This window comes from Barbatula barbatula (genome assembly GCF_947034865.1).
Source record: "Barbatula barbatula genome assembly, chromosome: 1".
Lineage (NCBI taxonomy): Eukaryota > Metazoa > Chordata > Actinopteri > Cypriniformes > Nemacheilidae > Barbatula > Barbatula barbatula.
In genome coordinates this window covers 9942944-9970213 of record NC_136766.1, presented here as the reverse complement: position 1 = coordinate 9970213, position 27270 = coordinate 9942944, and the positions used below count along the sequence as shown (strand labels likewise).

Sequence of the window (27270 nt, the reverse complement as noted above, 5' to 3'; positions counted from 1 at the left end):
AAACTTAGTGTATTTACATGCCACCAAACACCTGCAAATCCCTCTCTTTATTTTCACTTCTCATAGAATTAAAGGATTCTCCCAACTGTCGACATTCACTCAAACTCTTTTTGCAGATATGGTATTAGTATAGTTTGACTGAAACAGGCTGGGTGCAGGAATGAGTTGATATCATCAAAGGGAGGGTATGTAGAGAACACCCTACAGCGATAGAAGAATAGGCATTGCGTGAATTGCGAATCGCACTTGTTGTTTTTTATAGTCCTTTGAACCCAATCAAGACTTCCTGTGCGAGCTTTAACTGTAACAGTGTCACTCACACCTCTTTTTTCTGTTCTATTCTTAGTTCTGTCTTATCTCTTCTTTACTTACAATAGTTTTTCGCAAGTATAAAGAAAAAACACTGAACAGAAGTGGAAGACTTCATGTATTTTACTTGTGGATCATCTAAAAGCTGATGTTTATGCACCGATTTATCTCTGCAAGACTGCATACACAGCGGTTGTTTTGAAGACGGGGCTTGAAAGATAGATAGCATCAGATTATTCACTACAGTAAAGATATGAACAATTGAATTTTGGCTGCCAGAGTATATCAACTTTGCATTTACAGTTACAAACAAATCTGTTGTCTTTTTGCCTATTGAGTATATATGAGTATACACAATAGGCCATTTTAGTACAGTCATTTTAATCCTATATTACTTTCTTCAACTGAACACAATGGAAGATATTATGAAATTCTTTGGTAACCAAACGACCCCGATGAAATCCATTGTGAGAAAAAACAATGAGTAATTTTTTCAAAATTATCATCTTTTATGTTCCACAGAAGAAAGTCATGGAGCGATTTGAATGACGTAAGGAGGAAACAAATGATGACGGACTTTTATTTTTGGGTCAACTATTCATTTTAGTTTCAGTGCTGAAGAGAATCCTCTGCAATCTGATTATGCGTCAGAAGTTTTGCAGTAACAAGAGTTTTTACATTTACGCATTTGGCGGACGCTTTTATCCAAAGCAACTTACATTGCATTATACTTTACATTTGTTTCTGAGTATGTGTCAGAATCGATTCTAGACAGTATTATTATTATGTATGGTGTGAATCACCATACATCGTCCCCGGCTCTAGAAAATGTCCATTGCCCTTTTTTGTGTTACTTATTACGAATTACTTTCTATGACCTACATCAACCTTGATTAGTCAAGTGATTCAAGGATAGACATGAAACAGCTCCTTTTAATTCATTCAAATTAATAATATAAAACTACGAAAAGTGACTGCTCACTGTCATGCATAAGGCGTGGGAAATGGCCTATTGGGCAATTCAAATGAACTAAAATAGTGGGATTATAACACCTAGTCCTATTAACAATCACAAAGTATTTAGTTTAATTACATCAGAAGTAACTGTAATTAAATTACAGAAAAAATAAGAGTAATCCCTTACTTTACTTTTTCAAGGGAAAAGTAATGAAATTACAGCAACTTATTCATAACTAGTAACACCCAACACTGTTCAACATCAATAAAGAAAACTAATAAAAGTTTGAAAGGAACTCGCTGTCCTCAACGGGCACTTTCTATCTCATATTCTTTTTTCTTATCTGATAGAACTGGATGGATCTTAATTACTGTTCACTTCTTGACATCACATAATGATGTTATCAATCACAGAGCAGCTTCTGAAGCGTGGGAGAGAATCAAGCCCCACATTCCCACTGGTTCTCCACGGGACCCTCGGGATCAAGTGTCATGGTCTCTCTTACCTTATGTTTCATCAACCTCGCGACCACGTTGGCAACATCAGTGGATCTAAGTAGCAGTTTCACAGAGTTGCGTGTGTGTGTGAGAGGGGTTTAGAATGTCACCTGTCAGTCGGCAGGGTGCGTGGAGATGTTCGGGTAAGAATTTCTTTCCTCAAATCTGAAGTACAACTAATGCCTCTTTAACCAGAAAAGCTCCAGAAAAAGCTCCGGAGTCCCCTGGGAGCACCAATGTAAAGCTTTCTCACCACCCACTCTGGATTTGATGGCACGTAATCATCCAGTTTAGGGTGAATGTGAGATTCCCAGGACCCACAACTTAAACGGCGGTAGATCTTTCAGAATACCACATTGAGCTCTGTGGTCTCCGCTTGTGTAGGAGAATGCTAAAATGCAACTTTAATTCGCTATTGATGTTTACTCCATGCAGCGCATTTAAGTCAGCCCACACGTTCGCATTGAGCTCTTCATATCAGAATTGTGCATTAGCTCTTTTCGGCCAGTTGGTGTCCCCATGGCTTCACTGTAGAAGTAACCCAGCACCGGTATAAACACATAGCGCTGTGGCGCTCCCCGGATCTCTGAACGAATTTGTTCTTTATCAATAAGTTCCTTTGGCTAAATAGAACATTTAAATGGATGTCTTTATGAGCATCAAAATGCATATAAAGGACAGTCCGCTTGGAGCGCAAAGCCACTAATTCACTCTAAACTGCATAAGGATACAGAAAAAAACTCTTTCCTACAACGTCTCTTTTTGTCCACGCGTGTGTTTGCATAAGCATACACCGAAGTACTTAAACCATCTCTAAACTCTTAATGGATGCCCCTGTTTGCACATCTACTTTTAAGCCCCCTTCAACGTTCCAACCCTGAAAATCATAATTACAATGAATAATTAACGCCAGCTTAGAGAGCGCCTCATTATTGCCACTTAGCTTCCTATAAACACGCACACCTCTTCACTTTCATCCCCCTCTCTCTTTCTCTCTCTCTCTCTCTCTCTCTCTCTCTCTCTCTCTCTCTCTCGTCTGCCGCTATCCAGATTTAGATGGAGGAAGTCTCATTAAAACTCCGCAGAGTTCACGGCCATACTGCAGCTACTGCGGGATGCAAAATTGAAGAGCGAGAGAGGAGCCAAATCCCTGAGAGGGGTGACGGCTGCCCCCTACCATAATTAGGGTTAGCCCGAGCCGTCGTTGTTAACATGCTGCTTTAATTTGAGACGATGGCGCTCCCTCTGACCCCACTTTCTCGCTCTTTCTCTTTCCCTCCGCTCATGATGTTCCTTGCACTCCTTGCTATTCTTTTTTGATCTCGCAGTTCTTCAGTCATAGGCCCTCCATCAAGTAATCCCCAAGCTATCTTCTTTTCATGATCTGTCCGTCTCACCTGCTGTCTCATATGCTCGCTATTTGAATTTGGTTTTACTTCTTTTATTGAAGCTAACTAAGGAGGAAGTCCCTTACTAAATCTTCTATTTCTGGTTGGACGGTGTCTAGAAATAGTGCAAGGTCATCAGAATAATTAACATCCAGCCGAAATGGCTGAAATTAATCTCTCTGTCTTTCTTACATTCTTTCAGTTTAATTTAAGTGTGCTTTGCTGCCATGACAAAATCTATATTTTTTGTGCCAAAGCGTTACAGTATATGCGTATCTGTTTACCAAGACAAAAATGAAGGAATCGTAAAGGCACAAAAAAAGACATAAAATGAAAACGCAATGGCAAGGTCATGGATTTGATTCACACTGTCTTGATAAAATGTTCATGTATTGTAAATCGCTTTGAAATGCATGAATGCAATTTCAGCACAGCAGTCTGTACATTCGCTTTTCTCTCTTTCTCCACGTGTCTCTCTTCCTCCACATTGCTTGGCATTTTCTATCCATCACTCTCCGTTGTTCCTGAGCGGCTGGAGTGGTGCGTATGAGTGTTGCGCATGAGCTCCGCTGCCGCTTTGGAGGTTTACGTTGGTTTGAAGCACACAGAGAGACCAAACACTTCTTTTTCTAAAGAACTAGCCCGCTTTCCTTCATCTCTCTCCACAACACATCAGACTATAAATACTGGAGTGCCAAGCCTGTATGCTGGGGACTGGTATTCGGAATTGGGCCTGGTTGAGTGTGTGAATTTGTGTTTGGCGCAATACCCTTTTTATGGTGAGCTGACGTATTAGGGATGAATTGAGGTCTCTGTTGCAAGGCGTGTATGAGAGTGATGTCGCAATATAAACAATGTACTCGTACATCATTTCAGCTCTAGTGGTTCCTGTAGCTCAGCTGGTAGAACATGGCATTATTGACAAGGTCATGGGTTCAGATCGACTGAATACATGAACTGATATAAACATTGAATTTGAGTAGCTTTTGGATGAAAGCGTTTGTTGTATTTGTGTTTTTGTATGGTGCCAGTCAAACCTGCAAACACAACTACTCATTCTTTATTACTTTTTAACACATTTTAGAATTGTATTTGGCAAATGTATGAAATAGACATTATGGGAACTATGTAATTAAAGAATCTAAAATACAACAATCACGGTTCATTTTAAGCATCCATGCTTTGCTTGTAATACTGTGCTGAACAGTAAATAAACTGTTTTAAAGTAGTTCGTACGGATACTAGACTACACTTTTCTCTCACAGGAACAACAAAAACATTTTAGATTTGAAAAGAAACATAGGCCTTTATATCAAAAGGTTTATAAGAGGCATAAATACAGTGTCTAAACTTTTGTCAATAATGAATCTCAGAGTCTGTTGATATTCACCATGTATAATGAATCCTTTTACTGTCTCTCTCTCATTCTCTGCAGGAGATGTACTCCAAGGGCCTGATCCCCATTTCAGCAATTAAACAAGTTCGTCCTCTGGGTGAGAATAAGTTCGAGGTGATCACCTCCGTCAGAACCTTCGTGTTCCGGACAGAGAAAGAAGGTAAGCCTCTTTGCCTTTTTCCTTTTGCTTTTCGATCTCTTTCCATTAATCTCTTTTAAAGCAATTCACCACCTCGCTCACGCTTGATCTTGTATTTATATCTCTTTATCATATCTCCTATGATATATAAAACATAATTCATGTGAATTCCGCTCAAAGTAAATCTTAAGCACACTGATTCAGTGACAAAACTCAAAATATTTTGGCACAGCGCTGATAGAATCAAGGTGATAGCTTTAGATTTAATAATGAGACACGCTATTGGTGCATATTGCTCTCACATAATTCTCTGTGCATTTTATTAGGCTTTCGTTTCTTAATATTCATAAAGAAAAGCTGAAATATTCCAAAAAGTATTTCATTTTGTTTGGTTCTATTCCAGTTTCTGGGTTTAATGGGGTGAAGAGATCAGAGTGTGGTCTGGCGCTTTAGATGTAATTCAGACGAAAAGCGAAATTATGTAAGCACTGTTATATTAGAATTAAATTTATGTAAGCATTTTGGAAGTTTACCGACTACTAAGTTTAAGTGTAGTTGGAGTTTATTGAGTGTATTAACTTTCTCATGGCATCGGTTTAAGTGGTAATAGCATTTTGTGTTCCTGACTTTTATCTAATCATTTAGTACGATGGTTTCAATTTAAAACTAAAATAGTTTTTAAGGGATGTTTGCTTCGATTTTTTAGCGTAAACTATATATGTCATATATTATCTTGTATTATTTGTACATGAACAAACGCAACTATTATGGGGGCATTAGAACCTCCCAGATTATTCACCTCTCAGAGACACCTCGAAGTAAACGAGACAGTGAAGGAGCGAGAGGTTTGTCACGAGCCAATCAATTACCACATTATTGACATGGCCTGCGCTTCCTCGCTGTAATTACCGCGTTAAATCTAAGGGCTAATAGCAGTGTCGCGTGCCACGTCGTCCCAGAATATCCGCTGATAATGGCCTTCCAGTAGCTCCTTCCGCCCCGGCTCTTGAGCGATGACCTCTGACCCATGATAAGTGAATTATTCTGAGGGAAGTAAGTTTAGGGATGCATTTAACTTGACTTTCCACCATTAGAAGAACCGAGAGGGGGAGAGCTGGTCAGATCTGCTCATGCATCTTTAAACGGCTTTACAGCAGTCTGAAAGAGTCATCAATCTTAAGGCAAACACTGGAGAGGTGGAGATGGAAAGTGAATGAAAGATCCAGAAGTGGGTGTTGAGGTGGGATGAGCAGAAAAGGCAAGAAAGAGAATTAGGGTTGGACATTGAGCAAGTTGTGAAGCATTTAGTGTGAGCGCGTGAGGCTGTGTGTTCAAAGTCTCTTCTGTAAGAGAGATTATTTTGTGATTAGATTTATTTGTATGGATAAGAGAAAGGATGTTTCTCATTTTTAAGGTTTGTGATTTTGTAGCTTATGACAGAATGCAATTTTCGTATGCAATTTGTAGAAACCCATAAACTTTATTACATTTTTAAGGAACATTTCACCTAGATTTTTTCGTCATTTATTCAGTCTCTTGTTGTATATAATTTGCGTGACTCTTTCTTCTGTGAAACATAAAATATGTTTTGTGTCTTAACAATGGAAGTCAATTGGGGCCAATGTTGTTTGGTTACCAATGCTCTTCCAAATATCTTCTTTTGTGTTCTGCAGAATAAAGAAAGTCATGTCAATGACACGAGGGTGAGTAGATGATACAAGAATTGCCATTTTTGGCTGAACATTCTTTGAGGCAGGACTTGGTTGTACTGTTTTATAAGCATCCTAACAGATTTACCTTTACATCTATAGCCACACAATATTGAATCAATTGAATCAATTGAATTGAACACTGTCAGACTGAAATAGATGTACTGTAGCTAAAAGAACAGAACTCAGTTAAGGAATCAAATGCGATTATATATCCGATACGCCAGCACACCTTGAAAACTCTTTAACTGACTACACTAAGCAATTTGAACCTTGTCCAAAAGACACTGTATGCTGAAACACTCACCTTTAATACAATTAGACCTCACTTTCTCTCTCTTTTGGTTTCTTTTACCTTTCCTCAGTGGATGTGGCAGGTGCTGTAGACCTGCTGAGGATAAGAGTATCCAGCTGTTAATGTTTTTTGGCTAGCCTGGGTGTGTGTGCAAGTGAATTTGTGCAAGCCCCAGTTGTCCTATTTAAACACAGCACAAGAGAAACCTCTCCGGCTTCATTCCCCACATACACACACACACGCAGCCAGGCAGGCTGGCACAATTCAATGAGACACAGGGGCTTTTGCATACCTGCTTTGTTTGCAGATTTGGAAGTTTATAAAGTATAACAATAATATTAGACGCTTCTTCCTTCCCTTGTATTCCCACAGTGCCACATCTCTCCATACACGCTTATACTCATATCTGCACATTTGCTAACATACATCAAATAGGATGCAGTGTACCTTCACAGGAACGCACACTTTTTCTTACCTTCCATGCTCTGTTTTTTCTCTAAGGAGAACGTCACGATTGGCTAGAGGTTCTGCAGTCTGCAGTGAGCTCCCAGTCCTCCATTTCCCATCAGCCTCGCAACAGTAACACAAACAAGAGTGGCTACGTTGAGCTGCGTGGCCTCAAAGGAAGAGTCTTTCTCAGCCTCATGAGAACCAGCCTCAGAATCTCCAAAACAGATCAGGTTGTTTTCATTGTGCCTCTATCTATCTATTCATCTGTCTGTCTGTTATGGAAAGTATTTGAAGAAAGGGGCGTTAAACTGGAAACCACATTTAATCCGCCAGGGCCGTAGCCAGAGAATTCTGGGCCCCCTGAAAAAATATTGATGTGGGCCCCCACCGCCTTCCAACTAATCGAGGGACATTTTATATCAATTCACTTTGACCTAGTCTATTTATATCTAACAGAAGATGGGAATGTTGTTGTAAACACTTTCTTAAAAGTTAAATGTTTATGTTATATGAACTTATGAAACACATAATAAATACACGAAGACTTGTAACAAACTAATAAACGAATAATAAAAGACGATACATTATTCAATAATAATACATAAAACAAATGTAAAAAAGACCTGCAGTACTGTATAATGGTCTTTTCAATCTGTCTGTTATCAAATAACTGAAGTTAGCATACAAAATAGAAAAGAATGCAGCCATGCAAATAAATAAATGTTTCTAAAGTCCTAATGTTTAATGAAAATAATATGATACTGCATAATTAAAACAATAATATAATTACATAAAGCCAATAAATGTATCAATACAAAAGCCCCACAAAATGAACACGGACCGGTGTAAAAACATTTAAAGTGTAAAGATGGTGGACGTTTTGACGACTCTCTGTGATGGTGTTCGTTGCACAAATGCATGTCTATTTGCTAGTGACTTTGGAGATTGGCTACCAGCCAAAAGTTCCCTAACTTGTTAAGTTACATTTATTTTATATTCTCATTCCTTTATACTCGGCACCACGAGATGAAGCATGCTCTGTGTACCGACCCGAACACCAAACTTACAGAGTGGAGTGTCAGCCCTCAGATAGCAGCGGCAGTAGAATCTGTCACGTTAAGAGTTGTTCTACCACTGAAATAATTTAAAAAACATTATTTTTAAGGTCGAAAAATTACATAGTGTTGCTGTAAGGAACATCTTGATAGACTGGGATGAAGCAATTCTCTGAGTTCCTTTCTCCTTTTTGACCTCACAATTATTTAGAAAAACACTGAGCAACACCGTTCAACGTTAAGGAGCGTGTTCTGGGTCATGTTGTCTGTCTGTTTGTAAACATCAATTTATTATTTAAATAATAGATTTTCTCTCGGCCCCATCAGGTTTATTTGTATGGATCTAATTATACAGACTGAAGCAATTTGGAATAAACCGTTTTCTCATGGGAGTAAAAGATCCGAAACTTTCACAGAAAGTGTGAAGTTTGTAACGTTCCTCTCATGTGAAGCAGCCAATATGCTGAGAACGTAGCTATTACAATGCATGCCCAAACCATGACACCTCACATGCATACGGATTTGATCTATACCCAATTGGTCTCAGTTTTAAATTAGATTAAGCTGAGAACGTTATTCATTGTGAAGAGTCAACGCACACGCTCACACACACTTTATCATCTCTGTTTGTCTTTCATTATTTTCCTTATTAGCACAAGCAAACATCTTTGTCTTCATTCTGCAAGGAAATTGTTTTCCGTCAGCCGATTTAGCATGCAAGAAAGAGAGGAGGGAAAATGGAAATTGATTGTATTGTTTTTACGTTAAATCCTCTCTGTGGCAAATTCTCCGACATGGGGAAAAGAGGGAATGAAGAAAACTGGAATTTAGGAGAAAAAAAGAAAAGGGGAGTGTAGTGAATGGGCAAAGGAGAAACGAGGGACGATTAAAGAGAGATGGAAAAAAGGAATAAGCAGAAAGGAGAAGAGAAAAAAACAGGGTATGATGGACAACAGGGCAGGAATGAGGGATAATAGAAGGATTAGGGAAACAGATAGAGTGATGAAAAGTAAAGGCAAGAGGAAGTGAAGGAAAAAGACGAGAGGAACCGGGCAGAAAGAAAATAATGGAGTGACAGTGGAGGGAGGTGAAGAAAGCACTAGCTGTTGAGGGATGAAGAAAACACAAAGGAGCAGAAAGATGGAGAGGAGGAGGCAGAGAGGGAGAGAGGAGAAAGGTGTGATGTGTAACTCGGTTCATGTTCACTGAAGTGGAGTATTTAATTTAACAAGATGAACGAGCTGCCCAGAACGCTGTTTTTTTCTCCTTTTTCCCCTTGTGGTGAGGATGAAGTTTGGTGCCCTTAACTCCTCTGAGGTCAGGGCGTGATGTTTCCCTAAGGTAATGAAAGTCAACCTAACCGGCAGGCCACAGTCACGTGACCACGCTACAGTTTAGCACCACATCAAATTTTATTTCCTTACTTAAACTACTTGTTCCATAACAAAGGAGAAAAGCCCAAACACGAGGGTAGTGTAATAAAGTACAAACGCTTTAATGGTCAACCTGTGAAGTCCAAAAGCAATTAGATGATGTTAAATGTCATTTTTAGAATTTTAGACCGGGCTGCACAATTAAGTTTTTTTCTATGTATAAAATCTACAGAGCAATTTTTTTTAAGAGACAGTTCACCCAAAAATGAAAATTCTGTCATTATTTACTCACCCTCAAGTTAAAGGATATTTGGAAGAAAGTTAGCAAATGACAGTTCTGAGGCATCCTTGACGGCCGTATAAAAAACTAAAATGATGGTGCTGGAACTGTTTGCTTTCCTAAATGCTTGAAAATATCTTATTAAAAAACGCATTCTGTTTTCCTACCATGGTAGTCACTGATACCCCAGAACTGTCAGTCGCTAACCATTTTCCAAATATCTTTCTTTGTGAAGAAATACATTTATATGGTTTTAAAACAACTTGAGGGCAAGTAAATGAGGACTGAATTTTCAGTTTTGGGTGAACGATCCCTTTATGGCACCATAGGTGCTCCCAATGCAGAGGCCTGTTTTGACTCAAATTGGAGGGAATATAGCGTATTAATCACTTGTTTTTTAAATCACGCAAAACACGCATAAACATATTCAAAATTCAAAAATTATTTTACATTTAAGAGTATACAGTTTTACCTAGTAGTATAAGTTTATGCATTTCTTGTGTTAGTATGACGCATTGTATATTGTGTTATTAACTAAACCTTGTATATTGTGTTATTAGCTACTATTAAAATCAGTTTTGAGTTGCGAAAAAATTCACTCTTTTAACACAATGTGGTTTGTACAAACACTGTCTTGAGAAGGACGAAATAGTGGACGTGTGGCCGTTTTTTGGCTCCTTTTCTCTTGTCCTTCCCTCCCAGAAACAACCCGCGTTCCTCTGAGAGGTTCTCGTATTGGCATCTCCCTTGAGGGAATGGGTAAAGTTTGGTAAAAAATGTCCTGTGTATTTCTTGTTTGTTCTTGTGTGAAATAAACTCTGTCATTCATTCACACTCTGATCAATGGCTCAGCAGGTATTTACCCTCCAGTGAGTTCAACGTCTGGTGTTCTCTGTGACCCTTCTCACAAACCGGTTTCCTTGCATTTTTAAGATTGTTTAATAGTTGATTTTAGAAGTTAGCATTTGAAGTAATTTACTTGAGGCCATAACACTCTAAACAGACGTCTTGAATGCCTGAATGGAATTTGTTTATCTGTTCACATGGCAACAACTGATCCAGGATAATAATTCATAGATTGTCATGTGCTAATGTTGGTTTTAAAAAGTGGACCTGAAAATGTAATCTTATTCTTCTGTTAATATCCGTTCTTTACAGGACTTTAATGCTGGACTGGCTATTTCTGTGGTGGATTTGACTGCTGCAAGTGTGAAACATGTTGAGAGGAAAGGCTTCGAGATCACTACACCTTTCAAATCCTTCTGGTGAGCTGACAAAATGTAATATATATAAGCACATGAGCCTAGAAAATCAGAAGATCTTATGAAAATAAAAAATCACATCAATAATTATTTTCAAATGGTGACCTTCAAACAGAGCTAAGCTTCTTACCTTGACTTTTTTAATATAACCTTGTGCTTGTGTCTTGAAAAATAACCTAATAATCAGAATTTCACCCAGGGATACAGTTGGAAGATTAAGTGTTCTCAGTGTAAACATTCATTTATTTATTCAAATGCCTCCAGAGATTTCAACAGGTTGCAGTGTGAGGAGAGCTATTTTTGTGGCATGCGCAGGGTGTATTATTCTTTTTTGCACCCTTGCTAGGAGGTCTGTGAGTCACTTGTGAGGTTTTTTTATCTTAAAAACGTAGCTGCCTATAAAGAATGCAAGGTGGAGCACTATGAATTTAAACAGAGCCATACTGTAAAATAACTGATGCTTTATGAAACCGGAGTAATTGGAGTCTGGTGTTGTTGTTGACCTGCCATGCCATATAAAAAACTGTAAAAGGATAATATGGCCATATCAAACCAGATTCGAGTTGTTTAAGATTGGTAAGAGTTAAAAAAGCTTGTAGTCCAAAGTAAGAGAGTTTTCTCCTGGAAGAAACTCCACAAAATTGTCACTTTCCCACAAGTGGGCGTGCTGCAAATCTCCCTGCAAGAGTATGCCGAAAAGTCCTCGAACAACATACACATAACTTAAAAGCGATAGCTACGAATCATCTGATAACAGCTGCGTTCGTCAGACTACTCTTAAGAAAACTCAACAAGAGGGGGCGATCATGAAAGTTACCAGACAACTCACTGCGACTTTCAAATGTGTGTTTGGAAAGGGAAATGCGGCATATCTACCTCAAAATAATGTTCTAATGTTAAACCGTGCTGGAGGGGATATACTGTTATGGTGGTGTCTTAGGTTCTGGAACTTGTAGTTGTTTTGGGACCAATGAATTCCAAGTGGCTTCCTGAGCGTTTTACCACAGATTGTTTAAGCCTTGAGTAGACATGCCACAGTCAACTGAAACAAACATCAAGTGGAGATGTCCTGTCAAAGGAAAACCCTCATAGAATACAGATTCTCAAATCAGTTCAATTTAAAAGGCGGAAGCTTACGAATCAAGCAAGACGCCAAAGGTGCAGGGAATGGAAATATAATATCTCCGAAATGCTTAATGGGGTCATATGATACGCTTAAAACCAATAGTATCGTTTGTTTTAGATGTAATGAAATGTGTATACACGTTTTAAGGTAAAAAAATGCTGTATTTTCCACATACCTTACATGTTTGAATCTGCTCTTCGCCTCACTAAAATGCACAGATTTTTTACAAAGCTCATCACTCTGAATAGCGAGGTGTGCTATGATTGGCCAGTTAATCAGTGTGTCTAATACACGCATGGGCAACTTATAACACACCAAAAACACAGAAAAACACGTATTCGCGCCATATGACCCTCTTCGGTCTGAGCTCTGCCAGATCAGTGTTCTGTTGCAAGTACTGTAGGCGTTCTTGCTTTACTTTTGCATCCGACTTCTATCAAATGTTGGATTACATGTACTGCACCGTCGGTGCGTTGGTAGCTGGTTGCATTGATTTGTTGAAGTTGAACTCTATAACTTTGCTGCATTGCTGATGGCTTCTGTCAGTCATGTTGCCTCGAATCGCCTACTGTATCAAAATGAATGACTTTGTAACTGCAGATAACTCTGAATGCTGAACATCAAATCAGCAGCTATACAGGAAAGAGAAAAATAACATATTTCTTTTTTAATTGGGCTTATTTATAGTTAAGAGTATAGATAAACATCAGATACAATTTAGGAACAATACTGAAGAAATAAATCCCAGATGCAGAAACGTACATCCAGATTTATAGAATGCAGTAGAACCTTTTTCTCACTGCTTTATCTGGACCGCACTTGGACCAACTTTGTGCTCTGCTGGGTTTAGCAAAACCCCCAGCAAGTGAACAGAAAAGTTTCTAATTATAACATATTTCCTGCAGGTATTTTTTTCACTACCTAGTTTGTAACATTTCTTGAAAGGTGTGACATTTTCTCTTTCATTTATTGGAGCGTTCCTACTTTAGAGTTTAACCTCTTACTACAATTGGTCTAGTGGCACACCGACTAACTAAAAAGTGATTAAAAGTTCCAAACAAGAAAAAATTTTAAATCATTGAAACTTTTTTGCCCGTGTATAATTAAATTAAGTGCTTGCTTATGGACAGCACTAGATTTATTAAAGGCAAAGAAACTTCTGTTATTTTCTTTTTGCACTCTTATTTAAAAATGTTTTCATAAATGGTTGTCTGCTGCTATTTTGGTACAGCCACTCTCTTGTTACGGCTGTCTAGCTTCTCTGATACTATCCATCTAAAGCGCGCTCATTATTGATCTGTTGTTTCTTCCTTTTTCCCCGTTATAAATATCAGCTCTGTTGTAACGGCTGTACTGTACCGGTGTCGCTCACCTGTGACCCCACACGAGCTGACGTTTCCAACAAAGTGGCCATTTGCAGAGGCCTAATCGATTCAATGTTTTTGTGTTTATATTTTAATTATCCTTTTACGGTTGATGCCGTTCCCCGGCAAAAAAACCCCCAGTAACAATAACAGCAACAGCAACAGCAACAGCAAACAATGAAAAGCCATCGCTCTCTTCCTTTGACTGGGGTGCACTGGTAAAGATTTTTCCTCTTTATCTCCTTGCTTTGTTATTTTGGGCAGGACAGAATATTGATCTGTTTGTAGTTGCATTCTAAATGTTGAGCGATGCGATGCTGGCGGACTATTTAGTATTAGTTGTTGCCAAAATAATTCAAATGTATTTCTCAGTGGTGAGGTATTGGGCTATCTGCGCTCATTTAAAATAATGGGTGCAAAGGGGGTCGTAATTAAAATGGAAAGATTCAGTGCCTTTACAGATTTTATGTTTAGATGGCACTGCCAATCATAATGCAATAATGAGCAGTTAAGAAGTCTTAACTGTTTTTTTTCCCTATACGTTTGCTACCTAACTCAAGCTGAATGAGATCCATTGTGAATTTAGTCAGGTTAAAGTTAGATTACGTGATGCATAGGGTTTGCTTATGTTCTTTTTTTTTATAAATAGCAGTGGAAAGAGTAAAGAGACCATATCAAAATATTTTTCAGTTTTTCTGAATGTACTATCTATATGTGTGTGGAGAGCTGGGTAGATTACTTGTAATTCATAATTAGTAACGGATTACAATTCAAATGACAACATTTGTCAATTAGTAATATAATCGCTTGATTACACATTTTGGTAACGTAATCTGACTCTTTTTGGATTACATTTAGATTACTTTTGATTTAAATCCAAAGTAAATTTGAAGTCACATATATATATTGAAGCAGGATAAAATATACTCCATTTTTTATCACTAACACCGCATCCTAACCAAACGCGATGCGATTCCTGTGATTTGTTTGTCCATACTGAATGCGAAAAAGGGGCGGGACATGACAATCAATCACAAAACACAGTCAATCAGAACAGTTTTTGTCGGTCCACACACCCTCTCGCGCTGCAGCTGAAGAGTGCACATGCAGAGTGATGCGTCCTGTTCTCATGACTTCAGTGATGCCTCACCGGACGCTATTCTATAATTTGAGAACCTAAACGTATGCAATCTAACTTTTTTGATGGTGAAATTAGTATTTAAGATGCCATGCCAGTTTTAAATCACATTTTAATTCATAAAAATAGACGTAAAATGACATTCATTAAAGCTGATTTAATGCCCACATTAAGCAATTTGTGATTTTGAGTTGTATAAAATATATTTCATCATTGCGGATTTCTTATAAATAGTGTTAAAATCTTGTTCTTGTTAACCCAATCTTGTGTCTCATCTTGTCTTATCTCGAGGGGTACATTTCTTGATTCATATATTCAGCGGTCAAATGCTGAGACAGGCTCCATTTTGCATCTCTTTGTGCGATTCCAAACCCCTTCCCTCTCTGCCGGAAAAACTCAAGAATCACAAACATAATAATAAGTAGTAGTTATGTTTTTTATTAAAACATCTGAAAAAATTGAACAATATGGGAGAATCACTAAACTGCAAACAATTTACTAACATTCTGTGAATAATATGTTATTATGTCATCCATAAAAAAGTAACTGTAGTCGATTTGTTTAAACATCACTAACAATATTTTACCTGAAATTCTAATATTTTCTAATTGTACTTATTTGTACTTACTGTAATGGCAAAATGGCAGAAAAGATGCTCTGCATGTTTTCTGAACTCAAATACGGCAAAGAAAACAAGTTCATATTCACTTCTAAGCTATTATTTGTACATGTATTTAGGAAAAGTTCAAATACATTTTTTATATGATAACCGGGATTTTTATAACGTCTCCATGTGTCTTGTCACGCTTTCAGTCTTTCACATGGCTGTTGGATGACTTTGCATATTTGTAATATGCTGCAATATGTAACATTTTTTGGTTAAAAATAAATCTATGTTGAAAACTGATTTTAACCAGTTTTCCGTAATTTAACCAGAAAAAAGTTACACATTGGCGCATTCATTATATATTTTCTTAATATTTTACTCTAATAAAGAGTTGTGTCATTTGTATCAGCTTTACAGCAGAGTCAGAGCGTGAGAGGGAGGAATGGATTGAGGCGATTCAGGAATCTATCGTAGAGTCCTTGTCCAATTACGAGGTGCTGGAGAAGGTTTGGTTCAACAAGTCCAACAGGAAGTGCGCAGACTGTCAGGCGTCTGATCCAGAATGGGCGTCCATTAATCTATGTGTGGTCATCTGCAAGAATTGTGCTGGTAAGAACGAATTAGGGACATAATAGGAAACAAAACTCAACATCTTGGCTCTGGCTTTCAGGCCTCATACTTTAGATCTCAATCCATTCACAGGCAGAGACACACAAATATTCTTCCACAGCTGTCTTTTTTACTTGTGGTTCTTCTCTTTTTCTCTCCTTCCTCTGTTTTACTCAGTATGGTAAGACACACACACACACACACGCACACATATGTATCCATAAATTATTTTTGCTTGTTCTATTGAGTATACAGTATTTAATCTAGATTTTCCTCTGTCTTTCGCCTCCTCTCTTTCTCCAACTCTTTTCTTGGCTTTAATTGGCATTCCTTATTCCAGCCACCCTCCGACACCATAAATGAACTCATTATTTCAGTTATGTGGCCATTTAATTTTACATTAGGTCGTGGTACAAGAGGAAATACTGGCTGAACGTGTGCATCGGCTGCTGAATAAGCTATCGAGCGGGGAGAAACAATTCTTAAAAGTCCACGGCAGCGTTCATCGAATGTGTTTTGCGCAGACACTTTAATTAGCCGATTTTCTGCCTCTGACAATAACAAGAGAGAAACGAAAAGAAAGAATATACAGAACCGGCTAATGATTAAATGAGAGCAAATTGTCTTCTGTACGAGACAGAGATTGTGTGAAAGAGAGACTGGTGAAATGATTTACCTTTTCTTGTGATCCGTCTTCACATTTGTAATACTTATCTGATTCCTGCTTGTTCCTTCTCATTCATTTTTGTCCCGCTTTACACCATTTCTCTCTCTTTCACACGCTATCTGATATCAATCAGGATTGGTCGCTCTGTGACAGATATTTGGGTTTGTCTGTTTCTTTACACACGTAATTGCAATAAGCTCTTTAAATCGACGCCCGTGATAGGAGACATTTCTCAAGTGAGCCTGTTGTTACCATAGAAACTCCCAGTGTGCACATTTTTCACGTTTCCCCTCACAATTATTACTTTGAAATAAGAGATATTTCTCCAAAAGTTGAACTTGAGATAAAGCTTTCTGGTGGTTTGAGTTTTCGTTTTGATTCTTCACATAAGGTTTTATAGAGGTAGTGGGAATTTTCATAGATGGTACAAAACTCACTGCGAGTCTCCATAATACACGCATACACAAAGCATTTTTAGTCCCATTGGCTTCAGGCAGCTCTAATGACCTTTGATGGCAAACTGGTACCCTAAAATGCTGCTAATTATGCTGGAAAATCACACACTCCATATTCAAATGTGTGTTTCTCTCTGACATGTTTAATTCATCTGTGTCTTGCATATAAACAATGGCGGCGACGGTCCCGGAGTTCAGCAAAATAAATGCGCAGACCAACAAACACAATTAATTACTTATGATTCATTAGCAATTAATGGCTTTTTCGATGCTTTCATTTGCAATTATTGCCGTGGCAGGCTGGAGAAAAGATTGCCTGTAGAAGGATTCGATGAAATTTATAATGAGTGTGAGTCTGTATACATGTCAAATGAGTCATTTTTTTTTTACCAATTTAGTTTCAAGCCATGTTTAGTTTTGAGGTGACGTGAGATCTGCACGTTCTTAATCAGAAACATTATAGTATATGTGTAAATACGCACATGACCCGAAGGCATAGGCCTACTATAATTTCTATTTAATGAAATAAATTCTTAAACAACAAAATGAAGGACAGAGGGGGAGTGTGTGACGTTCGTAGCGAAATAGTTATTTGCTAAAAGTTTGTCATCCAGTCTATCTGTACTTAACGTTTTTATGAGAGCAAGAATGTGATGTCTGCATAAATGAAACAAGTTGACTGTATTAAACTATTCACAACTGTAACAGACTTAAATTGTGATCCAGGTCAGCATCGATTTTTGGGTCCTGGTATCTCCAAGGTCCGCAGCATGAAGTTAGACAGCAGCATATGGAGCAATGAGCTCATCGAGGTGACAGTCCTTTTTTATGCATTGATTTGATCCAAAATGTATTTTGCTCACGTCGCTCTCTCTTTCTCTAGCTGTGTTTAGAGGTTGGGAATAAAAATTCAAACCGATTCTGGGCAGCAGATCTTCCCCCAGAGGAAAAGCTTTGCAAGCAGCCGTCGCCAGAGCAGCGCGCATCCTTTATTCGCAGGAAGTACAAGGAGAGAAAGTACAAGAAAGTTCTGGAAGGTCTAAACACCCAGGAGGAACTCAACAAGGTGTGTGTGTCTCAGTGTTTGCATGTGCGTACGCTAATGTTGGCCTTTGACTTCATGTTATTATTTTTCTGCCTCATTAAAAGGCCCATTAGGCTTAGAGAAAGTGTTGGGGGCTATGTGTGTGCGCGTGTACATCTGTTGCTGCTTCGGCTCACCTGGTAGCCCAGGTGTAAATCAGAGTTACCATGGTAACTGTCTCCTTCCGCTTTTTGGAGAATGTTGCCAAGGTTGCACTAAAACCACACAAAAGATTTAGTTTTTAGCTTTTCTGCATAACCTAAAAAACTGCAGCTTCAGTTAAAGTTAGTCAAATTGCTCAAAAATATTTATTTGAATGTCAAATATTGTTCTGTTGAATGTGTCCATTTAACTCCTAAAGCACAAAGATTCTCTCCTCGTCAGCCTTAACACAGATCAAATCTACTTTCGTTTTCCTGAGATGGAGGGAAGGTTGGAAGGCTTTGGATTAAGTGTGTGAGACAAGAGCAACACTGGGGAGTTTTTGGCACTTCTCTGAAAAAGTGGAACAATAGCTAGCTTTAACTGTACGATAAGCTGAGAGAGAGACAAAGTAGAAAGAGAGGAAGAGATAAAGGAAGCTGTCTAGGTACATCCAGAGGTGAGATTAGATCATAAATGGAGTGGTGCATTTGGGAAAGAAACAAACCAACCGAATGTTCCAGAAAAATCCACCGCGTTCCTCAAGTTTTTGTTCAAACCCCAATGTGATGTGTGTCTTTAAGTTTTCGTTTAGTTCTTGACTGATAGTTTTTAGATAGAAGTTTGAAGCAGTAGTTATTTGGCAGTGGTTTGAGTTGGTTGAGATGGTAATCCTACAGCAGAGCTCAACAGTAAGGGTGCCCTGGGGCCAGTATGACAGAGTTTGGGGCCAACTCATGAAAGTGTGACTTGCCTGTATGGGTCACATGAACAGTACATGTGTTAACCCTTGCATTTAGCTATAAGCATTTTTACCTAGTTTTTTACTATTTCTTTGCATGTTCTGGTCATGAAAATACTGTATGTTGTAATAGCTAGCTAGCTGCTGTGCTGGTAAACAGACATTAAGTTTAATAAAAAAAGATAATGGTTTGTCTTTGAAGCATCTGATGGAAGAATTGTAAACAAATCATTGTTTTTGTGTATGGCATACCATGGAGTTGTAAAATTGTAGCTGTAAAATTTCTAACAATTTACTGTAAACCTAAGCGCATCCGTTTATTTGTTCAAACATAAACACATTTTTATTGATCAAATCCTTTGTTGTTACTTGTTTTTCAAATTAAATAAAATATTTTTAAAATATGATTATATGCATATATGCATTCTTATTTTGCACGCACAGTACACACATACGGCATTTTCTATACTTGGATTTCTCACAACGTTTCTTTTTGTGGATTAACAGTCCAAACTTCCAATTAGACTTGTAAGTGACCTCCGGAAAGTCTCCAGCAGATTTGACCTAGACAACACATGTACACACTCGCACACATACAACCCCAGGGGTTATTGTCATTAGAAGAAAATTTTTGAGGTCATTCATGAAAGGGAACTAGTGTATTGTGCTTCAGTTTTAGCTTCTTAAATGGGCATCTCTAGATAATGGATAGAGCTTTGCCGCCTGGTGGAAATGAGACGTGTGTGTGTGCGCGTCAATGTGATGTATTTGGTAGCAACAGGTATTGGCATGAGAGTACATGTGTGTGTTTGTGTAGGTGTGTGGTTTACTGTCTCCATGTCCTTGTTCTCCAGCGGATCTGGCTTGTTTGAGAAGGATCGATAGCTCGGCTGGATGGGACTGTTTCAGAAGAAAACCGCATTCGACTGCATTACTCTCGCTCGCGCACTCTTTCTCTCTCTCTCTCTCTCTCTCTCTCTCTCTCTCTCTCTCTCTCTCTCTCTCTCTCGTCTTTCAGAGAGACACACACTATTGTATTTATTGACTCCTTCCCCTCCATCTCTTTTTAATTGGACTGACTGCATTCTTTCTGTGGATGCCCTATTTCCTGTCAATGTTATTCTCTACCAGGATTCCAAGTAAAGCATTCTGCTGCATGCGGTAAATGTTTGTTTTTCGTGGCCACTAAAGGAAAGGTGCAATGTTGATACTGTAGACACTGTTGTTAGTTAATTCATCATGTGCTGTCAAGTTAGGTGAGTTGTGCGCAAGCTTACAGTATGTGTGTGGGAGCTAAAGCTTACTTTGTGTGTGCCGGAGAAGTTACAGGATGGAGGTGACGGACCACTTGTGTACAGTTGAATGGGGGAAATCGCAAAACACAATATGGTGGCTGTATGTTTTCTTTGTTTACGCATATGGCCGGAGAGAGGACTGCCTTGCTTTTGTATGTGCTGTACCAGCTGTGGGGCTGGTCCTATTACTTATGTTCTACTCTTTGTGTCTAAAGGCCCTTTGTGCTGCGGTGCTTCTTCCTGACGTCCTGGAGACCATGACCCTGGTTTTTACTGGGGCAGACGTGATGTGTGCAACAGGTGACCCGGAGTACTCCACTCCATACCTCCTGGCACAGAAAGCAGGCCAGAGACTGCAGATGGAGTTCCTCCACCACAATAAGCTTTCAGGTATGTTACTTTATTATAGGGATTGTTCGCCCAAAATGTTTTAATTCTGTCATCATTTGGTCACCCTATTGTCATTTAAAATGTGTATGACTTTCTTTCTTCTGCCGAACACAAAAGAAGATATTTTGAAGAATGTTGGTAACCGAACAATGGCGGTACCTATTGACTAGAAGTGAATCCCTTTAAGTGATCCTTCGTCATGATGAATCCTGGATGACGGCCTTAGAAAAATCTACGAAATATACTGAATAAAAAGACTAAATTTGGGCAATCGTACCATAAATGCACTATTAGTCGCTTTGGATAATAGCATTTGCTATGTTAACGTTTCTTGAATAGTCACAACATATTTGTGATGATTTTGCTACATTGTAAACATTGTTATAATTGTTATAAGTGCTTTTTTATTTTCACATAAAAGTTTCTACAAGACCGCATCATTGGACTAGTTTCATAGTTCTTGCTTGTCTCACAGCAAGAGCATGTAAACCGTTTTAATAGTGTCTGAAAGAGCTGCTGCATTAAAAAAAACCAGCGCAGATTTTGAGAAGACATAGATAATAAATGACACGCTACCTTAAGGGAAATGTTTAGGGGACCTGCTTTGCATTTAGGCATGCTCGCTGGTGATTGGTTGACACTGTCAGCGCTGAGGTGCCCTAATTGGTGCTTTGAATCAAATTGGCATTCCTCACAGGCTAATGCAGGACACACACATCTGTACCTTAAGACATCTTAGCTAAAAGTGTCTATAATTAGCGGTGATTCGTGTTTTCGTGTGTCTTGAATTGCATTGAACTGTCATCACAGTGCTCATTTGGGGCCTTTATAGGAAGCGTGCCAACTCTCTTAATTAAGCAATCCTCCAATCTCTACAACCCCAAATGTTTTTATAACGTTGTGTCAATGCTTTGTTAAGCTTGCTAACATCGTAACAACAGCACGACAACATTTGTGTAACCTCTAAATCTGGGTGGGGATGCAGTCTCATTAACCTTATGGCTTGGATATGTGATTCTCAGTCGGATTATTCAATTACGATGTCACACACACAAACACACACTTTTGTTGTTCAATAGTGGAGACTCTTCACAACATTTGTATAATACTGTGTTAAAGGAAATTTAACCATAGCACAAAAACCCAACTACCTATTCTCAAAACCTTGCTTATCCTCTGCAGGGTCTCAGTTACTTCCAACCATTAAAGGGACAGCTCACCCCAAAACAAAAATAATTCTGTCATGATTTACTCACCCTCGAGGTGTTCCAAATCTGTATAAATTGCAAAGAACACAGAGAAAGATATTTGGAAGAATGCTTGTAGCAGTTTTTCCCCCTACATTCTCTAAAACATATTCTTTTGTGTTCAATAGTAATTCTTCCTACTATGGTAGTCAATGGTAGCCAAGAACAGTTTGGTTCCAAGAATTCTTCTGAATTTCTTTCATCAGAACAAAGTCATTGTTTGATTGATGTAATGTATTGATTTCGAACGACTTGATGGCTAGTAAAAGATGAACGAATTTTCATTTTCGTGTGAACTGGTCTTTAAATGACTCCCCTTCGTATATTTCACAGGTTCTCTATTTGCATGTTGGATGCATGTGTGCCGGAATTGCCAAATTTGACTTCTCTCCCTTATATCTCATTATCCCTTTTAATCCTTCTGGTTTGAACAAAGAGGTATCAGTGGCTGGAGGGGAGAGATGGATGGATGGAAGATCCTTCAATTAAAAGGCTTTTCAATTAAAGTTATTTGAACCTTTTCCATGTTGGAGACTGCAAGCGCATGATAAAATCTCACTGGTACTGCAGGCCTTCCCGAAGAAAATTGATACTGAGCATAGTGGCTAATTAAATCAGAATGTGATAAGGTAGCAGACTAGCAGGTGAAAAAAAGAAGTTAAAAGCAAGCGAGAGAAATTGGAAACGAAGATGAGTAGGTAATCTTCTAACCTTGAGCTTCCTTGTTTAGAAATTGTGCGGGTATTATGAACAAATAACCTTGGCGAGCGAGATGTTGTTAAAATACAATATAAAAAAATCACTGTTTAAAGTTTTAAATTTAAAGCTGTGGTTGTGAAGAAGTGTCTGATGTACAGTAAATAGTTTTGGGAAATTTCAGTTAAAAGCAAACCAGAATAGCGAGCCGGGTTTGCATATAACAGATTTTCGGTTTCCAATACATTATTGGATTATTTCTAATAGGCCTTTTTTCTTTCGCTCTGTTTTTATTTCTCTGTATAGATTTTCCTAAACTGGATGCACTTTGTGACAGCGGTTTTTCAGCTGATGTTCCCTCTTTCATGGATGGATTTCTCTACTGTTCTGTGAATTCAGGCAAGTCCACTTTGGACCGGAAAGGAAGACCTGGTGAGTCCATCCGTTGTCACATTCCAAACTCTGTCCATCCAACCTCCCACCTCCTTATTTATCCATTCATCCAAATAATTGCTCATGAATATTCATCTGTACTTACTGTTTAACCTCAACCATGCAAGGAAATTGTTGCCCTGTCTTACAAATACTGTATAACACCATCTTTCTCATAGTCCATGCTTCACATTAAAGCCCAACAAAGATGCAACTCTTTCAAGGATGTTTAAAAATTTTAATCAGTGTTTCTCCCTATCATCTATCTGGCACCCACTGTGCTCCTGCTGTTCTAATCTAAACATCTGGAGTGGGCGGCTGGTGGTTAGACAAGAGTTCTCTCTGGGGAGGAGGCCAGGATAGGGCCCCACATTAAGCCGGACTCTTAGTGGAGTAACATAAGCATCTGGAGCACATGTTCCAGTGTAGGGTCTCATTTTTTTCTGCTCATTTCTATCTTGTATCCCGAGGGACATCTGTCTCAAGCTGTGGTAGCCCGCTTTGGTCTTCTGCCTGTTTTTCCCTGATACCAGCATGTGCGCTTTTGAGGGCTGAAAATAATAAGCAAGCTGTGTTTTAGAATTCTCGAAGTATATCAAAAGTAAATGAGAGAGCCGTTTGAAAGTTTAAAGAACGTCTGGTATTGTATTAGATTAATGCCTCATAATTCTTTGTATCAAATAACTTTCGGAAAGTAGGTAAAACTTAAAAAAATTGGGTTTAGTGCAAGAACAAACTTTGTTTTGTTGCACGACAGCAAACCACAGTACCGTGTTATGGTTACATCTATAGAGATGCCAGAGGGTCTCTTGGTTATACACCGTTCAGAAACAGTAGCAACCAAATACAATCAAATTGTTTTACATTTCTTTTTAGGTCTGTGCTGATTTACCGCTTTAGAGCATTGCTCTTCTACCCCCAACTTCCCTATTATTATTTACCGATTTAGTAATTTTCCCTCCTTAAGAAGGCATTTTACAAAATGGCTTATACGCCTCTGTAAAGAATTGTCATAGCAGAGCCAATAAATACCCTGTTATTTCATTTATTATATAAAAGATAAAAGCGTGCGGCCACAGTAATGGTGTTGTAAGAATAGAGTTGCCTGTGAAAAATTTAAAGGCACTACTTAAACAGAGCATTTAAACTTGTTTGCTCAACAGGAAATGCTGCTCGTGCTTTTTCAATAAAGGACATTTTTTCCAAGCTCTTCCATTCAGGTTGCCTTAAAGGCTTTCACGCTAATGGTCTAAAATGTTCTATATAAAACCTAGTGTCAATAATTCATGGTTTCATCCTGGGGATTTTAATAAAAGCACTGTACATTCAAGACTGGCCAGTTTCACTGACATCATTTCTCGGTTAAAAAATGTGCTTTCAAAATTCTAAACTTTTAGTTTTTTAGTTGTGTGTGCATGGTTGCGTGTTGAAGTTTGTACTAGCGTTCCCGAGTCTTTCTGTTCTGTTAAATTAACAGAACAATGCCAACGTCACAGGTTCAATTCCCGGGGTGCATACAACCTAATAAAATGCATACCTTAAATGCACTTTAAGTCGCTGCACACTTGCATTTATTCACTTCTAGATGGTTTTAGTGGCAACATCATATAGAAACGTTATGTAGCCCAAACTTCACTTCCGGTAGACCCTCCCAAAGAAACAAAAACTGTTGAGTAGTTTTAATTTAATGTAATACAATTACTATACAATCAAATATTAATATAAATGAATACTACATTTAATATAAAATACATTTGTTATACGAACACAGATCGGAAGTTAACCTCGGGCCAGGCGCGTATGTATGAATAAACCGTCTATAGTAGATCTGTTCTTCTGTATTGTAGAAGTTCAGAATTATTTTCTCTGTGATATACCGTCTCCCTTTGTCACCCAAACATCTCTTCTCCACTTGACTAGCCTAAAGTACTTAATCTCTCTAAATTCTACTTGACTCTTCAAAAAAGATTCCAGAGAAAGCTGCATGTCTCCCATTCCTTTGGCATTGACATCACAATTCAGTGCACAAAGGATTGAAAAACAGCATTGCACAAAAACTGTATTTGGTTATGTAAGTAAATTATTACATTGAATGTCATTGGACATGATGTTATAGATTGTGGAAGTGAAAACATTTGTGCGTAGCTTCATTGAGTTTCCGTTGACACCCCGCAGAGCAATTGTGCTTTCAGGGGAAGTAGAGAAAACAACCACATCTGCCCCTTTATAAATCATGTAGCGCAATTCCTCTGTGCGTGTGTGTTTGTGGAACACTGTGTGCTCTAAAGTGGATAATGTATCTAAAACAACCTCCCATTGCCTGTCACTGCTGGATGCTGTGTGTCTTAGAGCAGGGGTAACTTCTCGATTTCTTTCATCTGGATCAATGTTGTGATCCTTTCATTGACAACAATGTCCATCTGCGAATGAAGGAAGTCCCCCATGAGGTTTCGTCTGTGTAAATGATGAAACAAGATTATTTTGAGGCACTTCCATTGATGACTTTGCCTCTGAAATCTACTGTGCCGGTCTGTAGACACTACATACTGTACATATGAATCATTTTACTTGTATGCCATACATGAATGCTAACAATGATTTTGTATTTACATGCGACTTGTATGTTAGCATAAATGACTAAATGTAAATGTAAAATGTTATTAGAATTTTGTGGTCGAAAGAGTTTTTAATTTGTTACATGACAAAATGTTTTGTACACATTTTTACCTTCCCCTCAAAAAACATAAATATATAACTTTAGAATTATTATGTTTAGTTATCAAACTTCTTAAAAACGAATGCGTTTTTTTTATCAAACTAAAAAAATATTTTTGTTTATACTTTTCCTTATTAAATGAAATATACGTTTATTTGAATGTATTACATTTTTCTTGTCAGCTCCATCTAAGGTGTTTACCGAGCTTTTGCAGTGCATTCTGGGAATACATCCTTCGTGATGGATATATGGTTCTTTAGTATTTTGCAAAGCAAGTACAAAGTGCTGGAACAGAACAAATACTGTATATCTGGATCTCTGCAATACAAATTAAAATGGACCTCTTCTTTAAAGGGACAGTTCACCCAAAAATTGAAATTCTTTAGTCTTCACTGACTCACCCTCGAGTTGTTCCAAATCTCTTTAAATGTCTTCGTTCTGACGAGCACAGAGAAAGATATTTTGAAGTAGGCAAAATTACTACGGTATTAAAAAGTGTCCCAGAAATGTTTGCTACATACTTCAATAATTGTCTTTTGTGTTCAACAAAACAATGACATTTATATAGCAGTTCTTCCTACTATGGTAGTCAGTGGCCAAGAACTGTTTGGTTACAAGCATTCTTCCAAATATCTATCTGTGTGTTCATCAGAACAAAGAAACTCACACAGATATGAAACGACTCTGATAAATGTTGACAGAATTAAAAATTTTCGGTGAACTGTTCTTTTAACCGCTGTCTACATCTTCATAGCTTCACGATACCACTAATTTATAGATTATTTAGTCATGCCCTTATACAAAAGAAAATGAGCGACGAGAGGGTTTTTGTAAACACATCGTGGAGGCATTTGAGCTAAAGAGGTGCAGACGGATGAGGTGAAGAGGTTTGAAGGAAATAAATACCAGCAGTTTATCGTATTAGAATACACAACCAACCAATCACACCGACTGGCCGTTGATAATAAATGCCAGCTGTCTGTGGATCCGCGCGCATGTCTACGCACACAAAGCGCAAATGTGCTTTTGTGATTAATCGGTCACCAAATATCATCTCTGTCAACTGAAGTTTCTTACTGATCAACACTTTGCTTCGTACAGTCACTTTAAAAGTCAGTCAGGAAGTCAAACATTGGATATCGCACCTCATGTCACATGGCCCCTCCATAATTTAGCATCTCCTGTCCTGACATTGCTGACAGAACCGTTTGTTCTCCCAACACAACTAAAACGGATAACTGAATTAATGAAATGCCAGCATTGTAGCTGAATCAGGTGAGGCATTGCCAGGTTGGAACAAAACATTGTGTCAATGGAACACGAGGTTACACTTAAGATCCACAGCTCTGTGTAAAAGCATCCCTCCAAAAACACACCGTAACCTGTCTCAGCAGTGTTGAGAAAGGGGAACTTCAGCGTTTTTCGCAAGACAAATGAAGATGAGAATGAA

At 38.3% G+C, this 27270-nt stretch overlaps 1 protein-coding gene across 1 annotated transcript in view; it reads left to right on the top strand.

Moving 5' to 3' along the window:
- arap2 (ArfGAP with RhoGAP domain, ankyrin repeat and PH domain 2) overlaps window positions 1-27270 on the top strand; it is a 67423-nt gene that overhangs the window by 13031 nt on the left and 27122 nt on the right. Inside the window, exons 8-15 of the mRNA XM_079469076.1 lie at window positions 4588-4708; window positions 7193-7371; window positions 11008-11114; window positions 15756-15955; window positions 17804-17889; window positions 17961-18143; window positions 20555-20729; window positions 22979-23104. Of these exons, the coding sequence (XP_079325202.1) occupies window positions 4588-4708; window positions 7193-7371; window positions 11008-11114; window positions 15756-15955; window positions 17804-17889; window positions 17961-18143; window positions 20555-20729; window positions 22979-23104 (1177 nt within the window). The remainder of the gene's footprint in view (window positions 1-4587; window positions 4709-7192; window positions 7372-11007; window positions 11115-15755; window positions 15956-17803; window positions 17890-17960; window positions 18144-20554; window positions 20730-22978; window positions 23105-27270) is intronic.